Raw genomic sequence first — 17,286 nt, 5'->3', positions numbered from 1 at the left:
AGGGCCGTTGTAACAAAGTACCACACACCGAGCAGCTTAAAGCAACAGAAATGCATTGTCTTGGGTGGCCAGGAGTCAGAGATCAAGGGGCGGCCCCGGGCGTGCTCTTTCTCACGGGTCTAGGAGAGAACGCTTCCTGGCCTCTTCCAACTTCTGGGGTCCGCAGCAGTCCCTGCTGTTCCCTGGCTTGTGACTGTATCACTTCTGTCATCTGTCCGTCTTCTCCCTGCATGTCTGACCTCACGTCCTCTGCCCTCTGTGCATGTCTGACTCTCTGGGTCCACAATTCCCTCTTTCATAAGGACACTATAAAATATTGGATCGTATTGGATCAAGGCCCACCCCAGTGACCTCATTTTTTTAAAAAGATTTTTATTTATTTATTTATTTATTTATTTATTTATTTATTTATTTGAGAGAGAGAGAGAAGCAGACTCCCCACTGATCAGAGAGCCCAACGCCGGGCTTGATCCCAGGACCCTGGCAGATGCTTAACCGACTGAGCCACCCAGGTGCCCCCCAGTGACCTCATTCTAACTCGATTACACTGTAAAGACCCTGTTTCCAAACAAGGTCATATTCTCAAGGTCTAGGGCTTAGGTCGTGAAAATAATCCTTTTTTTAGAGAACACAATTCAAGCCCTAACCCCTGCTTAGCAGAGTGCGTGGTACCTCGTAGGCCCTCTGTAAATCGCAGAGCTGGTTATCTCTAGCTCTGATCGTCTATCCTGACCTGCTCTTACTCATGCTTCAGATCGTATCTTAGATGTCACTTCCTCTGACAAGTTCCCGCCAACCCAAATGTAGGTTGGGGGCTTCTTTCCGGGTGCCGCTGAAACGGCTGTATGTTCCCTATCAGAGCCCCCGAGCCTTACATTGTGTTAAATTATCTGGGGGCTCCTACACCACAGGGGGGGCGGGGGGAGGTCTGTCGAGACAAGCATTGTGTCTGCTTTTTCACCATTGTATCCCTGGCACCAAATGTCTAATTGCTCTAAATATTTATGCAGTGAACGAACAAAATCTGCACAGTAATTGCCGTGTTTCTTGAACGCTTGCAGGTTTAACGGGCATTTTTTTCTATATCATTTAATTCATTCCTCTCAGGAGCTTTGCAAGGCTGGTGGGATGATGTTCATTTTATTAATTCAGCTTTGCACTACCCAGGTACCAGGTACTGGGAATAAGGCACTCAGGGATATTGTCAACGCAGAGCTTATCTTCAGGTTGGATAAAGAAAGACAGAAAACAAACGAACAGGATAATTAGAGATTATGACAGGTGCTTTAAAGAAAATGAATGAACTGGATAGAAACATTTCACTGGGGGAAGCCACTTCAGCTAGGCTTTTCAAGGAAGGCCTTTCTAGAGGCTTTATTTTTTAATGGAGGTAGAATTCACTCTGAGATGACATTTGAGCTGAGACACGAAAGATGAGAATCAAACAGCCACGTGAGGAATGTGGGCAAAGAGCGTCGTAGTCAGAGAAGAGCCAGCGGCGGGGCCCGGAGGCGGGGAAGGGCGGGCAAGCTGGAGGAACAGAAAAAAGGTCATCGTGACAGGAGTGTGGTGAGCAAGGGAGACAACGTGGGAGAGATAGGCAGGGGCCTTCCAGTTCCTCATCAGCAGCTGGGGTTTTAATCTAAAGAGCAATGGCAAGGGATGAAGGGAAATGTGTGGTCTGATAGACAGTTTTTAAAAAAGATTACTCCAGCTTGCTCTGTGGAAAAAAAGACACAAGAGGAAGAACGAAGTCAGGGACCAAATGAGTAAGTGAGTGCAGCTGTCAGGCGAGAGAGGAGGATGGCCGGGCCCCTGCGGTAGCACACACACTCTTCAGAGGAAGGGACAGATGCATCTCGAACATAGAACCATCCCGATTTGGTGACGCGGGGGGGAAGCCTGAGTGGGAGCAGAACCACAGAGCTGCATCTTGGCCAGCTTCACATCAGACTCAGCCCAAGTCACTGCCCAGTCTGACTGTCGGGTGGGCTCTTTCTACCTGGCCCGAAGGCCGGTGCCATGCTTCTTTCTCGGTCCTTTCTCGAGTGTCCACCCTTTCTCTTTACCTGGCCCCTCAGGCACAAGCAAACAGGACCTGACATCCTTCAACATGGAGCTGTCGTCCAGTGGGATCAGCGCTGACCTCAGCCGTGTGAGTGGCGGGCCTGAAGCAGGGGAGAGGGCTACGGGAGGGGATGGCATGGGCACGTGGCTAAGCCTGCTCGTCTCCTCCCTGGGCAGGGCCGTGGCATCGTGGGGGCGGTCGGAGCCAAGGACTGGGCTGGGGGCTTTCTGGACCTGAAGGCCGACCTGCAGGATGATAGATTCGTTGGGAATGAACCGCTCACACCAGAAGCGAGAGCAGGGTATTTGGGTGAGTACTTTTCTTTTCTGCTGCATTCGTTTGGTCTGAGGGGCCAGGGTCACTCAGACCAACTTTCAAAACAATAATGAAAGCGGTTAAGCAACCAGCATGGACAAACTCAGAGTTTAAATATGGCTATAACATTCTTAATTTTCCCCTTAATAACCCCTCTGCCGTGTAGTCATAATGTTTTTGTTCTCTGCATCTTATGATGCTTGGACATCTTGAGGCCTCGCGAATCCCAGAGACACCGCCCCTCTCCGGGCTGGCTAATTCCTGCAGATAGTGAACAAGGGGCCTGTGAGCAGGCCATCCACATGCCAACCAGCCCACCTGGAACCCATATCCCCACCCACCTCCTTTACCTAACTTTCACACACCCAGCCAGTATTCCCCTCACCCCGACCTAAGTCCCTAGTTAGCTAAGGATCACCCTTGTAGGCCAGCGCCAGCCAGCATTATTCAAACCATCCCATCCTGAGCTTGCTCAAGCTTGCCTACCCAGAGACCTCTCTCTGCCTTCCCCATAAATTAAATCCTGGGTCCATTTTATAGCAGCCTGCCTCATTAGTAGGGGAACCAGCAGTTCCTCCTTGAGGCTTCCTCCTCTAGAATTGTCCAGAACTCCAAGGTTGATTCACCTCAAGACTTCTTCAGAGGCCAAGCGCAGAGCAAAGGCACCCCGTCAGTCCAGTTGCAGTTGCGTCTCTCTGCCTCATGGTGTCACTGTTGCGAGCTCAGCCTGCACAGTTCTGTGGCCGCTGGTCCTCGCAAGGGGATGCCAGTCTCAGGCACAGAGAGGCCTCACTCTTGCGCACAGAGGCTATAGCTCTTCCGATTCACGCTCATATAGTCATCCTGTGTCAAGGCACAGACTGGCTTCAAGAGCCCTGGGATAGGACAGCTTCCAGGATCTACCTAGGAACCCCCTCACCCAGCCTCATCCATGACCCCTGTATAGGGGTGAGCCATGTTTTTATTAAACTCGCAGAACACAAAGATTTTATTACATAATTTCCTTGGGAAAATTGGTGCCATTCGTCTTGCATCTACCCTAAGGTAGGGTATCCTACCTTCTAAGGAAGGCTATCCTCCATGATTCTCTCGCTCGCTCGCTCACGCACTTGCTCTAGCTGTCTCCTTTTAACATTCTTTACTAAGTATCATGTGCCAGGCACTGGTCTAAGTGAATGACATGTATTGACTGATTTTATCTTATTTTATCTCATTTTATTCTTATAATAACCCTGTGAGTAGGTATTTTTATTACCTCTATTTTTTTTTAAGATTTTATTTTTTTAATTGAGAGAGAGTGCACGCACTCAAGAGCACACAAGTGGGGGAGGGGCAGAGGGAGAGAGAGAGAGAGAATCCCAAGCAGCCTCCCTGCTGAGCATGGAGCCTGATGCAGGGCTTGATCCCAGGACCCCAAGATCATAACCTAAACTGAAATCAAGAGTCAGATATTCGGGGCGCCTGGGTGGCACAGCGGTTAAGCGTCTGCCTTCGGCTCAGGGCGTGATCCCGGCGATCCGGGATCGAGCCCCACATCAGGCTCTTCCGCTATGAGCCTGCTTCTTCCTCTCCCACTCCCCCTGCTTGTGTTCCCTCTCTCGCTGGCTGTCTCTATCTCTGTCGAATAAATAAATAAAATCTTTAAGAAAAAAAAAAAAAAGAGTCAGATATTCAACCGACTGAGCCACCCAGGCACCCCTATCCCCTCTATTTTATAGATGAGGGAACTGAGCCCAGGAGAGTTTAATAACTTGCCCAGAGTCACAGAACAAGTAGGTGGGGCCCAGGTACTGTAGCCCCAAAGTCTGTGCTAGAAACCACTACACTTACCCTAGAGCACCCACATTACCTCCTTCAAGGAGCTTCGTGTCGCCCGTGTACTGCGAGCTGGCCAGCCACATTGCTCCTTCAAGAAGAAATAACCCACAGTTTAATCTCTAGTTAGGCACCTGTCCCACTAGACACACACACACACTGCATATATATGTGTAGATATGGATGTGATCATATATGTATGTATTTATGTATATTATATGATACATATAGATATATGATTGTATATACATCACCTTGTGTCAATTATACTCCAATAAGAAGAAAAAAAGAAACATTTCAACTCCTGCTTAAATAAATAAATAAATCGTCATCATCTTGGGTGCCCATGGTGCTACTCTCCTTCAGCTCTTAGTTCAGACGTCACTAGCATAGTGCTAAGCACTTTCTACACGTGGTCGACTTGAATCCTCAAAGCCACCCTATGAGGCCGGTACTCTCCCGTTTTCTGGATGAGAAAACGGAGGCTCGGCGCGTGGCGTACTTGCCCAAGATCGCGCAGCTGGGACGCATCAGCACTGGGAGTAAAACCTCGCCTCTGATTTCAAAGGGCAAGTTCCGAACCCCAGGGCTCCAGGAATGTGCACGGGTAAATGGGAAGGGGGTTCAGCCTCTTCGCCCCTCCTCTCCTGGCTCTGTGTTTGTCACTCATTTGCAATGACCCTAAGCTGAGAAGATGAAACTGGGTCAGTTAGTCGTCTCCTGACTCGGAGCGTTCCTGCTGGGTGGCTCCTGGCTCGAGCGCAATCCCTGGTCCAGTCTCCTGCGCATTTCCTCACGTGTCCCAGCAACGTGCTCCCAGGGCAGAAGCCTCGCTGCACACACGCAGGCTGTGGACTACGAAGATGGCCCGAAGGGATAACTCTAAACAAAATGTGGTCAAGTCTCCTGCTTTATTTTGAATATTCATACAGATTTTGCATTCTTCTTACCAATATATCTCACTTTTTTTTGAGATTTTATTTATTTGAGAGAGAGGGGGCCCAAATGGGGGGAGGGGCAGAGGCAGAGGGAGAAGGAGACTCCCCACTGAGCAGGGAGGCCAACTGGGGCTGGATCCCGGGACCCTGGGATCATGACCTGAGCTGAGTCAGGCAGATGTCCAACCGATGGAGCCACCCAGGCATCCCATTATTTGATTATTCTTAAATAGTGTAGTCTCCCTTCCCAACCTTCAGGTCAGCTGAGGCTCAGGAAGATGCACCCTGTTTCCTGGCAGCCTGGCGTCTGTGGCTGCTTTTCCCTGGGCCTGTGTGTTGGCCGCAGTTTGAGAAATGCAGCTTTGGAGCAAGATGGTGGGATTTGTGCCACTCGGAGCACACGGCTGCTTTCCTCCGGAGCAGGTCCTCCGATCATTTCGGTGCATCTTTGCTACTAACCCAGTTTCCCAGAGTCTCTGCCCTTTTTGTCCCTGGGTTTTACCTTTTTCCAGCAGCCATTGTGGTTCTAATTCCAATCTGCTGTCCTCCCTCTCTCCCTCTCTCTCTCTCTCTCTCTCTCTCTCTCTCAATCTTTCTCTCTCTCCGCCACCCCCTTCAGGTTACACAGTGACCTGGCTGCCCTTCCAAAGGCTCCCTTCACTGGTGGCCGCTGGAGCCCCCCGATACCAGCATGTGGGGCGGGTGCTGCTGTTCCAGGAAGCAAAGCTCACAGGACAGTGGAACCAAGTCCAGAAAATCGACGGGAGCCAGGTGAGCGCGGCCCCAGGGGCATCCGTGGCTCAGGGACTGGTAGGACACTGGTCGCGCTCCCTGCCGTCTGCACGCACTCATCCACTCACAGTGTGGCAGGCCCTGTGCAAGCACTGTCACATTCAGTCCCCACAGGGGACTTCCCTCGAGGTAAGCTTTGTCACCTCCGCCTGCCAGCTTAAGAAACAGAACCTTAGAGCGCCCACCTTGTCCTGACTCATACAGGCTCCACGGGGAGGGGGGGTCCAGGACTTGCACCTGCATTTGAGGGACTGGAGTGAGGTGGACATGGAACAGCTGAGGGGGGAGGAGGGGTCCAGCTCACAGGGCTTCCTCAGACATCTTCCTCTCCCTGCAGATTGGCTCTTACTTCGGTGGCGAGCTGTGTGGCATTGACATGGACCAAGACGGGGAGACAGAGCTGCTGCTGATCGGAGCGCCCTTGTTCTATGCGGAGCAGAGAGGAGGCCGGGTGTTCATCTACCAGAAAAAACAGGTGGGGACCAGGACATGGAATGGAGGGGGTAGGAGAAACAGATTCCCAGGCCGACCCAGGTCCCAGTTATCCTGAAAGGCTTTCCCTGTCTGAGCATGGTGAATCAGACCTTTAGAAAAACCGACAAACGAGAGCTGACTCGTGCTCAGGGAGGGTAGGCTGTATGCAAGGCCCAGGGCCAAACCTTTTATTTACAGGATGCCTCCGTTGGTCCTCACACAGTCCCCTTCTGGGGAACTCTGAGCTTTCCTTCATAAAAGGGAGCACTGCGGCTCAGCAAGGCTGGGTCACCTTCCAAAGCCCCAGGGTCACCCAGACAGCAAGGGGCGGAGCTGGGACCTGAGCCCAGGTCCATCTGCGGCCCCGTTCCCATTCTGTGAGGGGCCACATCCGACCCTTCTTCAGCATTCTTCATGCACAGGGTGCCGCACCCTGCAAACGCTTGCCGAGCCACTGAGGTGGGACCTGTCACTTTGCTCCTTCCCAGCTGGGCTTCGAAGTGGTCTCAGAACTGCAGGGGAATCCTGGCTACCCGCTTGGGCGATTTGGAGCAGCCATCGCGGCCCTGACGGACATCAACGGGGATGGGCTGGTGGACGTGGCGGTGGGGGCCCCTCTGGAGGAGCAGGGGGCCGTGTACGTCTTCAACGGGCAGCACGGGGGGCTGAGCCCCCAGCCGAGCCAGGTGAGAGGCGTCCCGCCTGCCGATCCAAACCCGTTCCCAGGCACCCGGAAGCCTCCAAGCCCGGACCCCACTGCCCAGCCTGTTTCTTCCCACCCTCCGGCCTGTCCTCTCCCTAGCTTAGCAGAAATTTTTCTCTTGGTCTCAGCGGATAGAAGGGACCCAGGTGTTCTCAGGAATTCGATGGTTTGGACGCTCCATCCATGGGGTGAAAGACCTCGGAGGAGACGGCCTGACAGATGTGGCTGTGGGAGCTGAGGGCCGGGTGATTGTGCTCAGGTAAGAAGGAACTGATGATAATCTCAGCTCCAGTCCTTTGAACGGCTACCCACGTAGGAGGACTCCTCTGGTCTTCCCCCAACGCTGTCTGTCAGAGAGGTTCTCTTCCTACATAACCTTCACGTCTCTCTGGTTTAAATGGCGACAATTCAGTGACAGGCTGGGATTTGAACCCAGGCCTATCTGACATTAAACCCTCTAGAGAAGGAACATCCCGTGATGGCTCTAGAACCTGGTACCTGGACTCGGGCTGAAGTTCTGCCATGTACTGGTGGTCTTACCCCAGTCTCTTAGCTCCTCAGGACCTCAGTTTCTCGTCTTTGAAATGGTGACAATTCCTGCCTCTCCCCTGTCTTCCTGTTATCCGAGGCGTCGTGTAACGTCATATAGTGAGTAGACTAGAGCACGTGCTGGGATTTAAATACCGAACCAGGCACTGGGTACAGAGTGTGTATGTGGGGAAATCAATAAAAAATCAAGCACGCAGGTAGGTGATTACAACTCGTGGTGAGTGCCGTGAGGGAAGCGAACAGCGTCTGAGAGACAGAAGAGTAGGGGAGACCGCCTCTAGATTGGGTGGCCGAGAAAAGCCTCTCTGAGGAGGTGGGACTTGAGAAAAGAGAAGGAGCCAGGCTCGTGGGAGGAAAGAGGACGGGAGAGGCAGGCTGTGCGACGCGGATAGTAACAAGTTTGGATTTTATTCTGAACGCCGTGCGGCATCAGTGAAGCATTATAAGCCTGGAACTAGCTCGATAGGATTTCTCTTTCTCAAAGCTCACTCTTCCGGGGGCCCTGGGTGGCTCAGTCGGTTGAGCATCTGACTCTTGACTTGCGTTGGGGTCATGATCTCAGAGCCGTGACTTGGACCCTGTGGTGGGCTCCGCCCTGGGCGTGGGGCCTGCTTGGGAGTCTCTGTCTCTTGCTTCTTGGGTAACACCCCCCAGCCACCACCAAAGCTCACTCTTCCGTATGGAAAATGGGTCAGAGGGCCGCTAGAAGGAACTGGGAAGCCTTCATGAATTCCCATTATTATTACTATGTCGAGGAGACCGTGATGTTGAGGTCTGCTTCTGGGGAGGAGAGGCTTCTGGATACTGGTAGAAGGAGCCCCGGTCTGACTGGGAGTGCAGCTGAGGCCCAGGGAGAGCGTCGGTTGTTTTCCGCTCTGCAGCTCCCGGCCTGTGGTGGACATCCTCACGCAGATATCCTTCTCCCCGGCGGAGATCCCAGTGCAGGAGGTGGAATGCTCCTATTCAACCAGTAACAAGAAGAAAGAAGGAGTTAACATCACAGTCTGTTTTCAGGTCAAGCCTGTCACCGTCCAATTTCAAGGTCAGTGCCGTTTCCCGGCTCCCCAGAGCAGCTGCCCACCCCAAATGCAAGCTTATGGGCCCAGCGTCCCCCACCCTTCAACTTCTGCCTCTTCTCCCTGCCCAGGGCTCCTGGTTGCCAACCTCACCTACACTCTGCAGCTGGACGGCCACCGGAGTAGAAGCCGGGGGCTGTTCCCAGGAGGGAGACATGAACTCAGTGGGAACACAGCAGTCACTGGAGACCTGTCCTGCACCAAGTTCTGGTTCCACTTCCCGGTAAGGGAGCCATCAGGGCTGCCCTAGGAAGTGCGGGGGCGGCGGAGCTGACCGCAGCGACGGGCAGCAGCGGGTGCAAGGATCAGCTCGGTCACCGGCCAGCTGGGTCACAGGGCCCTTGGGTCTCTCTACACTGCCATTTCCTCTTATGATAGTGGTAATAATACCATTAGCATATTTTCTCTAGTCCTTAATCTATGGACACGGGCGTTTTAACATAGTTACCATTAGGAAGTACTTCCCATTTTTTTCCTGTAATTTTTCCACACATCATATATTAATGCTGCTCCCCAGCTTTTCATAAGTATTTTAATAGCTACAGAATATTCAGTCATGGCAGTGCGTCCTTGTTTGCCAGGTACACATGGTCATTTATTATTACCATTCATCACAGAAAAAGGTTCTTTTAATATCAGTTTGAGCAACTGCTGAGACACCCAAATTCGGTTTGCTTCTAACAGTCCTGTGTAAAGTAGGGTTGATGGTAAATTATCCTGATTCCTTAAATATTTAATGAGACTGGGTATGGGATTGGTGTATAAGATTTTGAAGTTCGAGGACACCTGGATGGCTCAGTCAGTTAAGCATCCAACTCTTGATTTCAGCTCAGGTCAGAATCTCAGGGTTATGAGATCGAGTCCTACGTCGGGCTCCGCGCTTGGCATGGATTCTGCTTGAGATTCTCTCTCTCCTTCTCTCTCTGTCCCTCATCCCCCCTCTAAAAACAAAAAGATTTTGAAGTTCATTTTACATTTTTCTGTTATGGGGAAATTTCAAACATATAAAAGCAGAAAAAATAGCTCAGTGAACCCCCAAATACCCATCCACCAGTATCAACAGTTATGAACTCACTCACTGTCTTAGCTCATTCATACTTGCACTCAGTGCCCCTCTGCTTCCTTGCACCCCACCCCTACACCCCCACACCCCCACAAGATCTAGAAATTTTCAACATAAATTTGCCAGAAGAGGTAGTGTGTCATGATGGGAAGACCTGGGACTTGGGAATTGGACAGATTTGGGCTCATTTCCTAGCTCCATTCCTTAGGAAGCTTGGATTAACTCTGTTGACCTATGTTCCTCACCTCTAATGTGGGGATAATAATGCCTGCGTCTTCGGGTTGGTGAAGGAGTTCAGGTGAAGATGATTTGGGTGCCTATGAAGTGCCAGTGTGAGGGATTGGTAATAGCATAAAAGGCCAAGGCCCATCCCTGTTCTCAAGGAACTAGGATATTCTAGTTATTCTAGAATATTCTTTTCTTGTGCAACCTTCGATAATGGCTGCCTAGAACAGTTTGACAGATTCAGGGGCTTTGGTCAGGACTCAATGGGAAAAGTGGGGTGGTTGATTGGCGATGTCTGCCGTGGGAGTTGGGGCTGAGGGAGATACGTGTGCTGAGAAGCGACCCTGGGCATGCTATAAACACCTGATGCTAGAATCTCATCATTTGTAAAGTATGAACCAGGTGAGCATTTAACTGGAAGATTAAACTCACAGCACAGGTGGTATTGTCATCACCCTCAGGTGTGCATTCAAGACCTCATCTCTCCCATCAACGTCTCCCTAAATTACTCTCTCTGGGAGGAAGAAGGGACACCGGGGGACCAACATGCGGTAAGAAGAGATCACTTAGGGGAACTGAGAGGAAACAGGGGAGAGTAGAATTTCAGTTTAGCAAGACTGTATTATAGAGGAATCTTTGGTTTTAAGCAATAGAAACCAAACACAGCTCACTTCAGCAGAAAGGAGCGTTCGGGAGCTTGTATTTGGCAAAGCAAGACTGGGAAGAAGGGGAACCAGAGCGAAGGCTCTGGGGGCTCTTGAGGGGAGGGAATAATGGATGGACTCTTCAGAACACGGCCCCTTTGGAGACTTCTACCGCCCAGCATCAGCTTCAGCCGTCACCAGGATCCTAACATGGCTCAAGGGGCACATTCCAGGGAGGACAGTGTTCCCTGATCAGCCTTCTCACCAAAGCGTATTCAGTTGAAAGCAGGTGGTGTCCTCAAAGCCGAATTGGGGGGCCATCAGGATGTAAAAGAGGAGAACACTATGGTCGTTTGCTGGACCACACACTCCCCACCCAGGCCCAAAGCCAGGTTTCCCCTCCTCTGCTTGACACTCAGCTGGTGGTTTAGCTTCAAGGCAGCAGGATCCGGTGGAAAGAGCCTGAGGCAGCCCCCCCCCCCAAAGATGCGGATTTTGTTCTTCCCCGGCATGAATGTCTGAGCAGGTTCCGTCCCTCTCTGGGACCGTGCCCCCATCTATGAAATAAGGCGGACATGGCGAGGCCTCTCCCAGAGCGAGAGCACCTGACTGCTAAGTGCCCTCTTGCTCCTGGCTTTTGGCAGCATGCGCTGAGCGCGCCCCCAGGCTTTCTTGCGCTCCCCAGATTTGAAGGGAACGGTGGGGTGCTCACCCAAGATCAAGGCCCCCGCCCGCCCGACGCTCACCCTGCGCTCAAGGGAAGTTGAGCGCCTGCCTGTGCTAAGCCCTATTCTAAAGAAAACATGGTCCCTACCCGGAAGGGCTTCACGGTCCGCTCCGGAGGTCGGACATGTCAACAGCCAGGACGGGCCGTGATAAGGGTGTGGTCAGGCTAGATGCGTCGTGCTGATTTCAATCTTAGGCAACATGTCCGTTGCCTAAGAGGCGCCCCGTCAAGTCCCCGGGTAGAGACGGGGAGGTGGCCATTCCAAGAGAAGCCATCCTGCGAACACAGGCAACAAAGACGACAGAGCTTGTGCGTGTTGGGAGCACAGCAGGCGTGCGACGGAGGGTGGAGGAGCACCTGCTTCCCTTTGAGACGAGGGCTTGGAAATCCATGTGATGCTTACACGTCCATCTCATTGGTCAGAACTTGGTCACGTGGCCACACCTAACTGCGAGCCTGAGCCGCGCAGCCTCTGGTCCAGCTGGCCGTGCGACCAGATAAACCGGAGGCTCGGTTTTAAAGGCAGAGGGTGAGGAAGGATGTGTGGAGACAACCAGCAGTCTCTGCCGTTGCTACTGATTTGTTTTTTTAAAGCCAAGCTGCGTGGAGTAGGAACTCAGGGTAAAAAAAAGAGACTTGAGCTCACAGTTGCCAAGAAGGGCTTCCTGGGGAAAGTGTCATTGGCAGAACGAGTCGACTTTGGGTAGTGGATTGAGGAGAGGCAAAGGGAGAAGCGTAAGGAAAGGTGTGGTGGTACATTCAAGGGAGAGGAGGAGGTGGGCTTAGCTTCCAGTAGAAGGACAACTGAGCAAGGCAGAGACCCCGGATGCCTGTTTGGGGGCTGGCTGTGGTCTAGTGAGTGGAGGGAATCCAAGTTGAGAGTGGGTGGGAGCAGTCAGCAGAGGCCCCAGGACCCCAGCCCCTTAAGGAAGAGTCTGGAGGTTGTTTGGCAGGTGGCCTGGGCGTGGAGGAGGCTGGAGTCTTTGTAGAACATTCAGCTAATAACTCACAGAACACTTCTATGAAGCCATTACCCTCAGGATCAAGTCCCAACTCCCAAACGTGGCTTTAAGGCCCAGGGGAACCTGGACCCTGCTGCGGTCTCCTGCCCCCGACTCGCAGCGCTCTGGCGGGTCTGAGCGTGTTCCTGCTGCACGCACAGGCGCAGTCTCTAGCCTCGGGCCATCGGGGAGCCCGTCCTCCCTTCCTCCCTCTCCATTCTCTTTGCCGGGCTCTCTCCAGCTCATCCTTTAGATTTCAGTTGAGATCCATTTCTTCAGGAGGCCTCCCTGATCCCCAGGTGGGGCATAGGATTCCCTCCTACAGGCTCTGAATATACCCCGTACTTGTCCCATCAAACTCTCGAAGATGCTGGTCGTTCCCCCACCACCCCCCCGATCAGGGGGGACGGGCAGTGTGTCTCTTTTGTTCTCTGGTGCGTGTACCCAGGGCCCAGCACAGGGCTGGCCTGGAGCAGAAGCCCTAGAAATGTTGGGGAAACTGGCCTTGATCTGAGGAGAGACGGAGAGCTGCTCTGGGGGGAGCTGGGGTCTGCCGAGGAGAACCACAGGAAGAGCTAGTCACAGGCGGACGAGCCCAGGGAAGGAGGTGGGCTAGGAGGAGCTTTGGAGCTGCTTTGTCAGGGCCAGGTTCCCCTGTCCAGGGGACACCCTGAATCTCGCCTCCCTTGAGGGGCTGCCATCTGAGGACTGCACAGGTGGCCTTGGGGCCGAGTCAGGAGGGCGAGGTGCCGCCTGGGCCGGGCCTTGGCTCCTGAGAGGGGCCGACCAAGCCAGCCCAGCTGAGCCCCAAGCTCTGAGCCTCTCTAGCCCTCCTTCGAGAGTTCTGCTGCCTCAACTAACCCGTCTTCTCTCCCGGCCCTCCCACTGCTCAGCCGGGCAAGGACGTACAGCTCATCCTGAGACCCTCGCCACATGCGGAGACCAAGGAGGTAAGAGGGCAAGAGGGGCAGCTGGAGAGGCCAGGGTCCCTCCCTCTTGGGTCTGGGGCCTGGGCCTCCTAGTCTTTCTTCGTGGCCTTTCAGATCCCTTTTGAGAAGAACTGCGGCGAGGACAAGAAGTGTGAAGCGAACCTAGAGCTGTCGTTCTCCTCTGCAGGGTGAGGCCTTCAGCCCCCTGCGCCCTCCTCTTCCACCTGGTGTTTTCCCGAGGCAACTCCCGGGTCCTGGAAAGAACAGGGGGCTTCGACTCCAAAAACCCCCATCTGTACTCACTAGATCTGTTCTGTGGGCCTTCGTTTCCCTCTCTGGGAATGCCAGTCCCTTGGGCACGCCTGTCAGGATCAGATGAGGTCGAATCACTCAGAGCCTGTGCATGGGAGCTGATTTTGGTGCATTCAGTTTTCTAGCCTAGCGGACCCCTCAGTTCGGACAGCCCCCACCTCTGCTCCTGCCTCCTTCACCTGGGCCCCTGTAACTTTTCCCTGCTCTTGCCCCCAGATCCAGATTCTTGCGTCTGACCCCCTCAGCCAGCCTCTCTGTGGAGCTGATGCTGAAGAACTTGAAAGAAGACGCGTACTGGGTCCACCTCAACCTGAGCTTCCCCCAGGGACTCTCCTTCCGCAAAGTGGAGGTGCTCAAGGTAAGCGCCAAGGCAGGGCCTGCCTGGGGCCACGCTTGTCCCCACAGCTTCTGCTCCCCTGGCAGAGCCTCGGGCAGACAGCACAGCCTGGAGCTGTGGGCAGCAGCTGGCGTGCAGAAGCCTTAGGTCCGCAGGCGGGTTCTCGGCCTCATGGCCCCCCTCACCCTCAGTGGGCCTCAGATCCTGCCACCAGGGAGGCTGGGGACACCCGCAGGGCTAGTGAGCGGGCCACATAGAAGAGACTGTGACAGAGGCTCGTGGATCTGGTGACCAAAACGGTGTACACAGATTTAGTGAGCTCTGGCTCCTTCCCTCCTAGAGCTGACCTGTGTGTTTTGTTGGGGGGGGGAGGCGGGGCTAGGCTGTTTTAAATACAACTTTTACTTTTGTCAATTACTGGCACAGAAGTAATACACGATCACCGCAGAAAGCTGGAAATCACAGAGAAGTTTAGAGAGGACTGTCACCCCCTACTCCCACAACTCAGCGGTTACTACTTTTTATTTTTTTAAAGATTTTATTTATTTGACAGAGGGAGAAAGAGCACAAGCAGGGGGAGCGGCAGGCAGAGGGAGAGGGAGAAGCAGACTCCCCACTGAGCAGAGAGCTCGATGTGGGGCTCGATCCCAGGACCCCGGGATCATGACCTGAGCTGAAGGCAGACACTTAACTGACTGAGCCACCCAGGCGCCCCAGCAGTCACTACTTTTAATATTTTGGTGTTTAGGGGCACCTGGGTGGCACAGCGGTTAAGCGTCTGCCTTCGGCTCAGGGCGTGATCTTGGCGTTATGGGATCGAGTCCCACATCAGGCTCCTCCGCTATGAGCCTGCTTCTTCCTCTCCCACTCCCCCTGCTTGTGTTCCCTCTCTTGCTGGCTGTCTCTCTGTCAAATAAATAAATAAAATCTTAAAAAACAATATTTTGGTGTTTATCCCACTGTGTGTCTACGCACATACATATAATTTACGTCGAATATTCATTCATTCTGTACTTGTTTTTACAGATGGGCATTTTGCTTTCCATTTGGTTATTTTTCCTCGTTTTTAAAACAAATGGTTATTGTGATAAAATATATATAATAGAAAGTTTGCCATTTTAACCCTTTTCAAGCGTACAATTCAGTGGCGTTAAGAATATTCACAATGTTGGGGCGCCTGGGTGGCACAGCGGTTAAGCGCCTGCCTTCGGCTCAGGGCGTGATTCCGGTGTTATGGGATCGAGCCCCGCATCAGGCTCCTCCACTGGGAGCCTGCTTCTTCCTCTCCCACTCCCCCTGCTTGTGTTCCCTCTCTCGCTGGCTATCTCTCTGTCAAATAAATAAATAAAATCTTTAAAAAAGAATAAAAAGAATATTCACAATGTTGTCCCACCGGCATGTGTTTGCAGAATTTTTCCATCATGTCAAACAGAAGCTCTCGATCCATTACAAGCAGTAATTCTCCATTCCCCACCCTCTGCCCCTGGTAATCTCTCATCTACTTTCCGTCTCTCTGGATTTGCCTGTTCTGGATTTTTCACAGAAGCGGAATCATACGATACTGTCGTCTTATGTCTGTCTTCCCCGCTTTGCATGGTGTCTGTGAGGTGCTTTTATGTGACAGCAAGTACAAATTTGCTTCCTTTTTAAGGCTAAATAATACTCCATTGAATGGATAGACCACATGTTGTTTATTCGGTCATCTGTCAATGGACATTGAATTATTCTCATCCAACAACATTAGATGCTTCCTCACGGGGCATCTGGTAGAGTGATGAGGAACTCGAGATCCGGAGTCAGGCGGACCTGTGTTCACATTCCTACCAGAACCCTGCCAGATGACCCAAGGGTGGGACCCGGGGAAGTCACCGGACTTCCCCAAGCCTCTGTCTCCTTATCGAATTCCCGCCCCGACCTGAGGCTGAGATCCGTCCTCACAGACGGTGATGAAGATGAACGGTTCTGTGCTGCTTAGCCCAGGATCAGGGCTCAAGCTCACTTTAAAATGGCTGCTATGTGGATCTCCCCGTACCCTCGCCTGGGATCGAACAGCACGCCGAACCGTTCCTAGCTCTTTGAACTCTTTGATCACTTCTGGATTTTCACAATCACACGTAGCATCGCGGTGAACATCTTTGGGGAAGCCTCTCTGGCTGTGCCCCCGATTCTCTGCCCCCCCCCCTGACAATGTGCCCAGGCCGGGACGGAGCCGGGGCGCTGGGCCCTGAGGGTTGGTGGCCTCCGGGACCTTGGCCTTGCCCACCAAGAAGTCCGTTCCTTCTCTCCTCCCCCCCCAGCCCCACAGCCAGATACCTGTGAGCTGCGAGGAGCTCCCTCGGGTATCCAAGCTTCTGACCAGGACCCTCTCTTGCAATGTGAGCTCTCCCATCTTTAAAGCAGGCAGCGGGGTGAGTGCCTCAAGGCCCGAGGAGCCAAACCGCCCGGGGGCTCTGGGCTGAGGTGGGGAGGGAAGGGTGCGGGTGATGGGGAAGGAAGCCCCTCACTCCTCCTACCCCAAAGGGAATGACAGCCTGGACCGTGGAATCAGACAAACCTGGGGTTGGGTTATTCATTTTGGGACCTTACACTCAACTCCGCCGTTTGGGACTTTGTCTCCTCATCTGGACAATGGGGACAAAACACCTATTTCTGGGGCTCAGTAACAGGGGTCCCTGGTCTCACAGCAGTTGGGCGTGGGGGCCGCGAGGCGCTTCCCTCCTCATTCCCCTCTCCTCCCTGCCAGGTTGCCATCCAGGTGATGTTTCATATGCTGCTGAACAGCTCCTGGGGGGACTCGGTCGAGCTGCACGCCACTGTGAGCTGGTGAGCAGGCCCCAGGCAGGCCCCCGCCGCACCGCTGCCCCGGCTCGCAGACGGCCCCGCGGTCCTGGCCACGCGCTTCTCCTAACACTGCCCTCTACCTTGCCCCCACGCAGTGACAATGAGGACTCAGACATCTTGGGGAACAACGTGGCCACCACCAGCATCCCCGTCCTGTACCCCATCAACATCCTCACCGAAGAGTAAGTCCTGAGCCGCCCGCCAGCCCTTTCCTCCCACCTCCGCCTCCCCACCCAGGGCTCAGCCTCGCCTCCCAGGACTCTCCTTCACAGCCTCCTCCTTTCCTTAGGCCCCCCAGAGATAATTAGAACTGATTCCAGCCACAACCCCAAGAGTTTTCAACAGCCAAAAGAGGGGAGGCCCTTTAAGAGTTCTGAGGTCAGCGGTTTACTGACGGAAGAAAAAGCACATGGGGCGTTGACCTTATTTCAGACGTTGCGCCCGCTGCAGTGCACAGCTGGGCCTCCCCTGGAGCTT

The 17,286-nt window shown here is 53.3% G+C and overlaps 1 protein-coding gene across 1 annotated transcript in view; it reads left to right on the top strand.

Annotated features, from left to right (window-relative positions):
* The window catches only part of ITGAL (integrin subunit alpha L), a 39,504-nt gene that overhangs the window by 11,454 nt on the left and 10,764 nt on the right, over positions 1–17,286 (top strand). The window contains exons 10-24 of the mRNA XM_045785998.2: positions 2,082–2,155; positions 2,245–2,377; positions 5,756–5,907; positions 6,266–6,403; positions 6,891–7,088; positions 7,234–7,364; positions 8,536–8,696; positions 8,802–8,953; positions 10,480–10,569; positions 13,284–13,340; positions 13,434–13,507; positions 13,848–13,989; positions 16,266–16,376; positions 16,712–16,791; positions 16,905–16,991. Coding sequence (XP_045641954.2) covers positions 2,082–2,155; positions 2,245–2,377; positions 5,756–5,907; positions 6,266–6,403; positions 6,891–7,088; positions 7,234–7,364; positions 8,536–8,696; positions 8,802–8,953; positions 10,480–10,569; positions 13,284–13,340; positions 13,434–13,507; positions 13,848–13,989; positions 16,266–16,376; positions 16,712–16,791; positions 16,905–16,991 — 1,780 coding nt within the window. The remainder of the gene's footprint in view (positions 1–2,081; positions 2,156–2,244; positions 2,378–5,755; positions 5,908–6,265; positions 6,404–6,890; positions 7,089–7,233; positions 7,365–8,535; positions 8,697–8,801; positions 8,954–10,479; positions 10,570–13,283; positions 13,341–13,433; positions 13,508–13,847; positions 13,990–16,265; positions 16,377–16,711; positions 16,792–16,904; positions 16,992–17,286) is intronic.

This window comes from Ursus americanus, chromosome 2 (assembly GCF_024610735.1).
Source record: "Ursus americanus isolate L20-20 chromosome 2, mUrsAme1.1.p, whole genome shotgun sequence".
NCBI lineage: Eukaryota > Metazoa > Chordata > Mammalia > Carnivora > Ursidae > Ursus > Ursus americanus.
The sequence above is the reverse complement of the archived record's forward strand: the minus strand, read 5'-3'. Positions and strand labels throughout refer to the sequence as shown.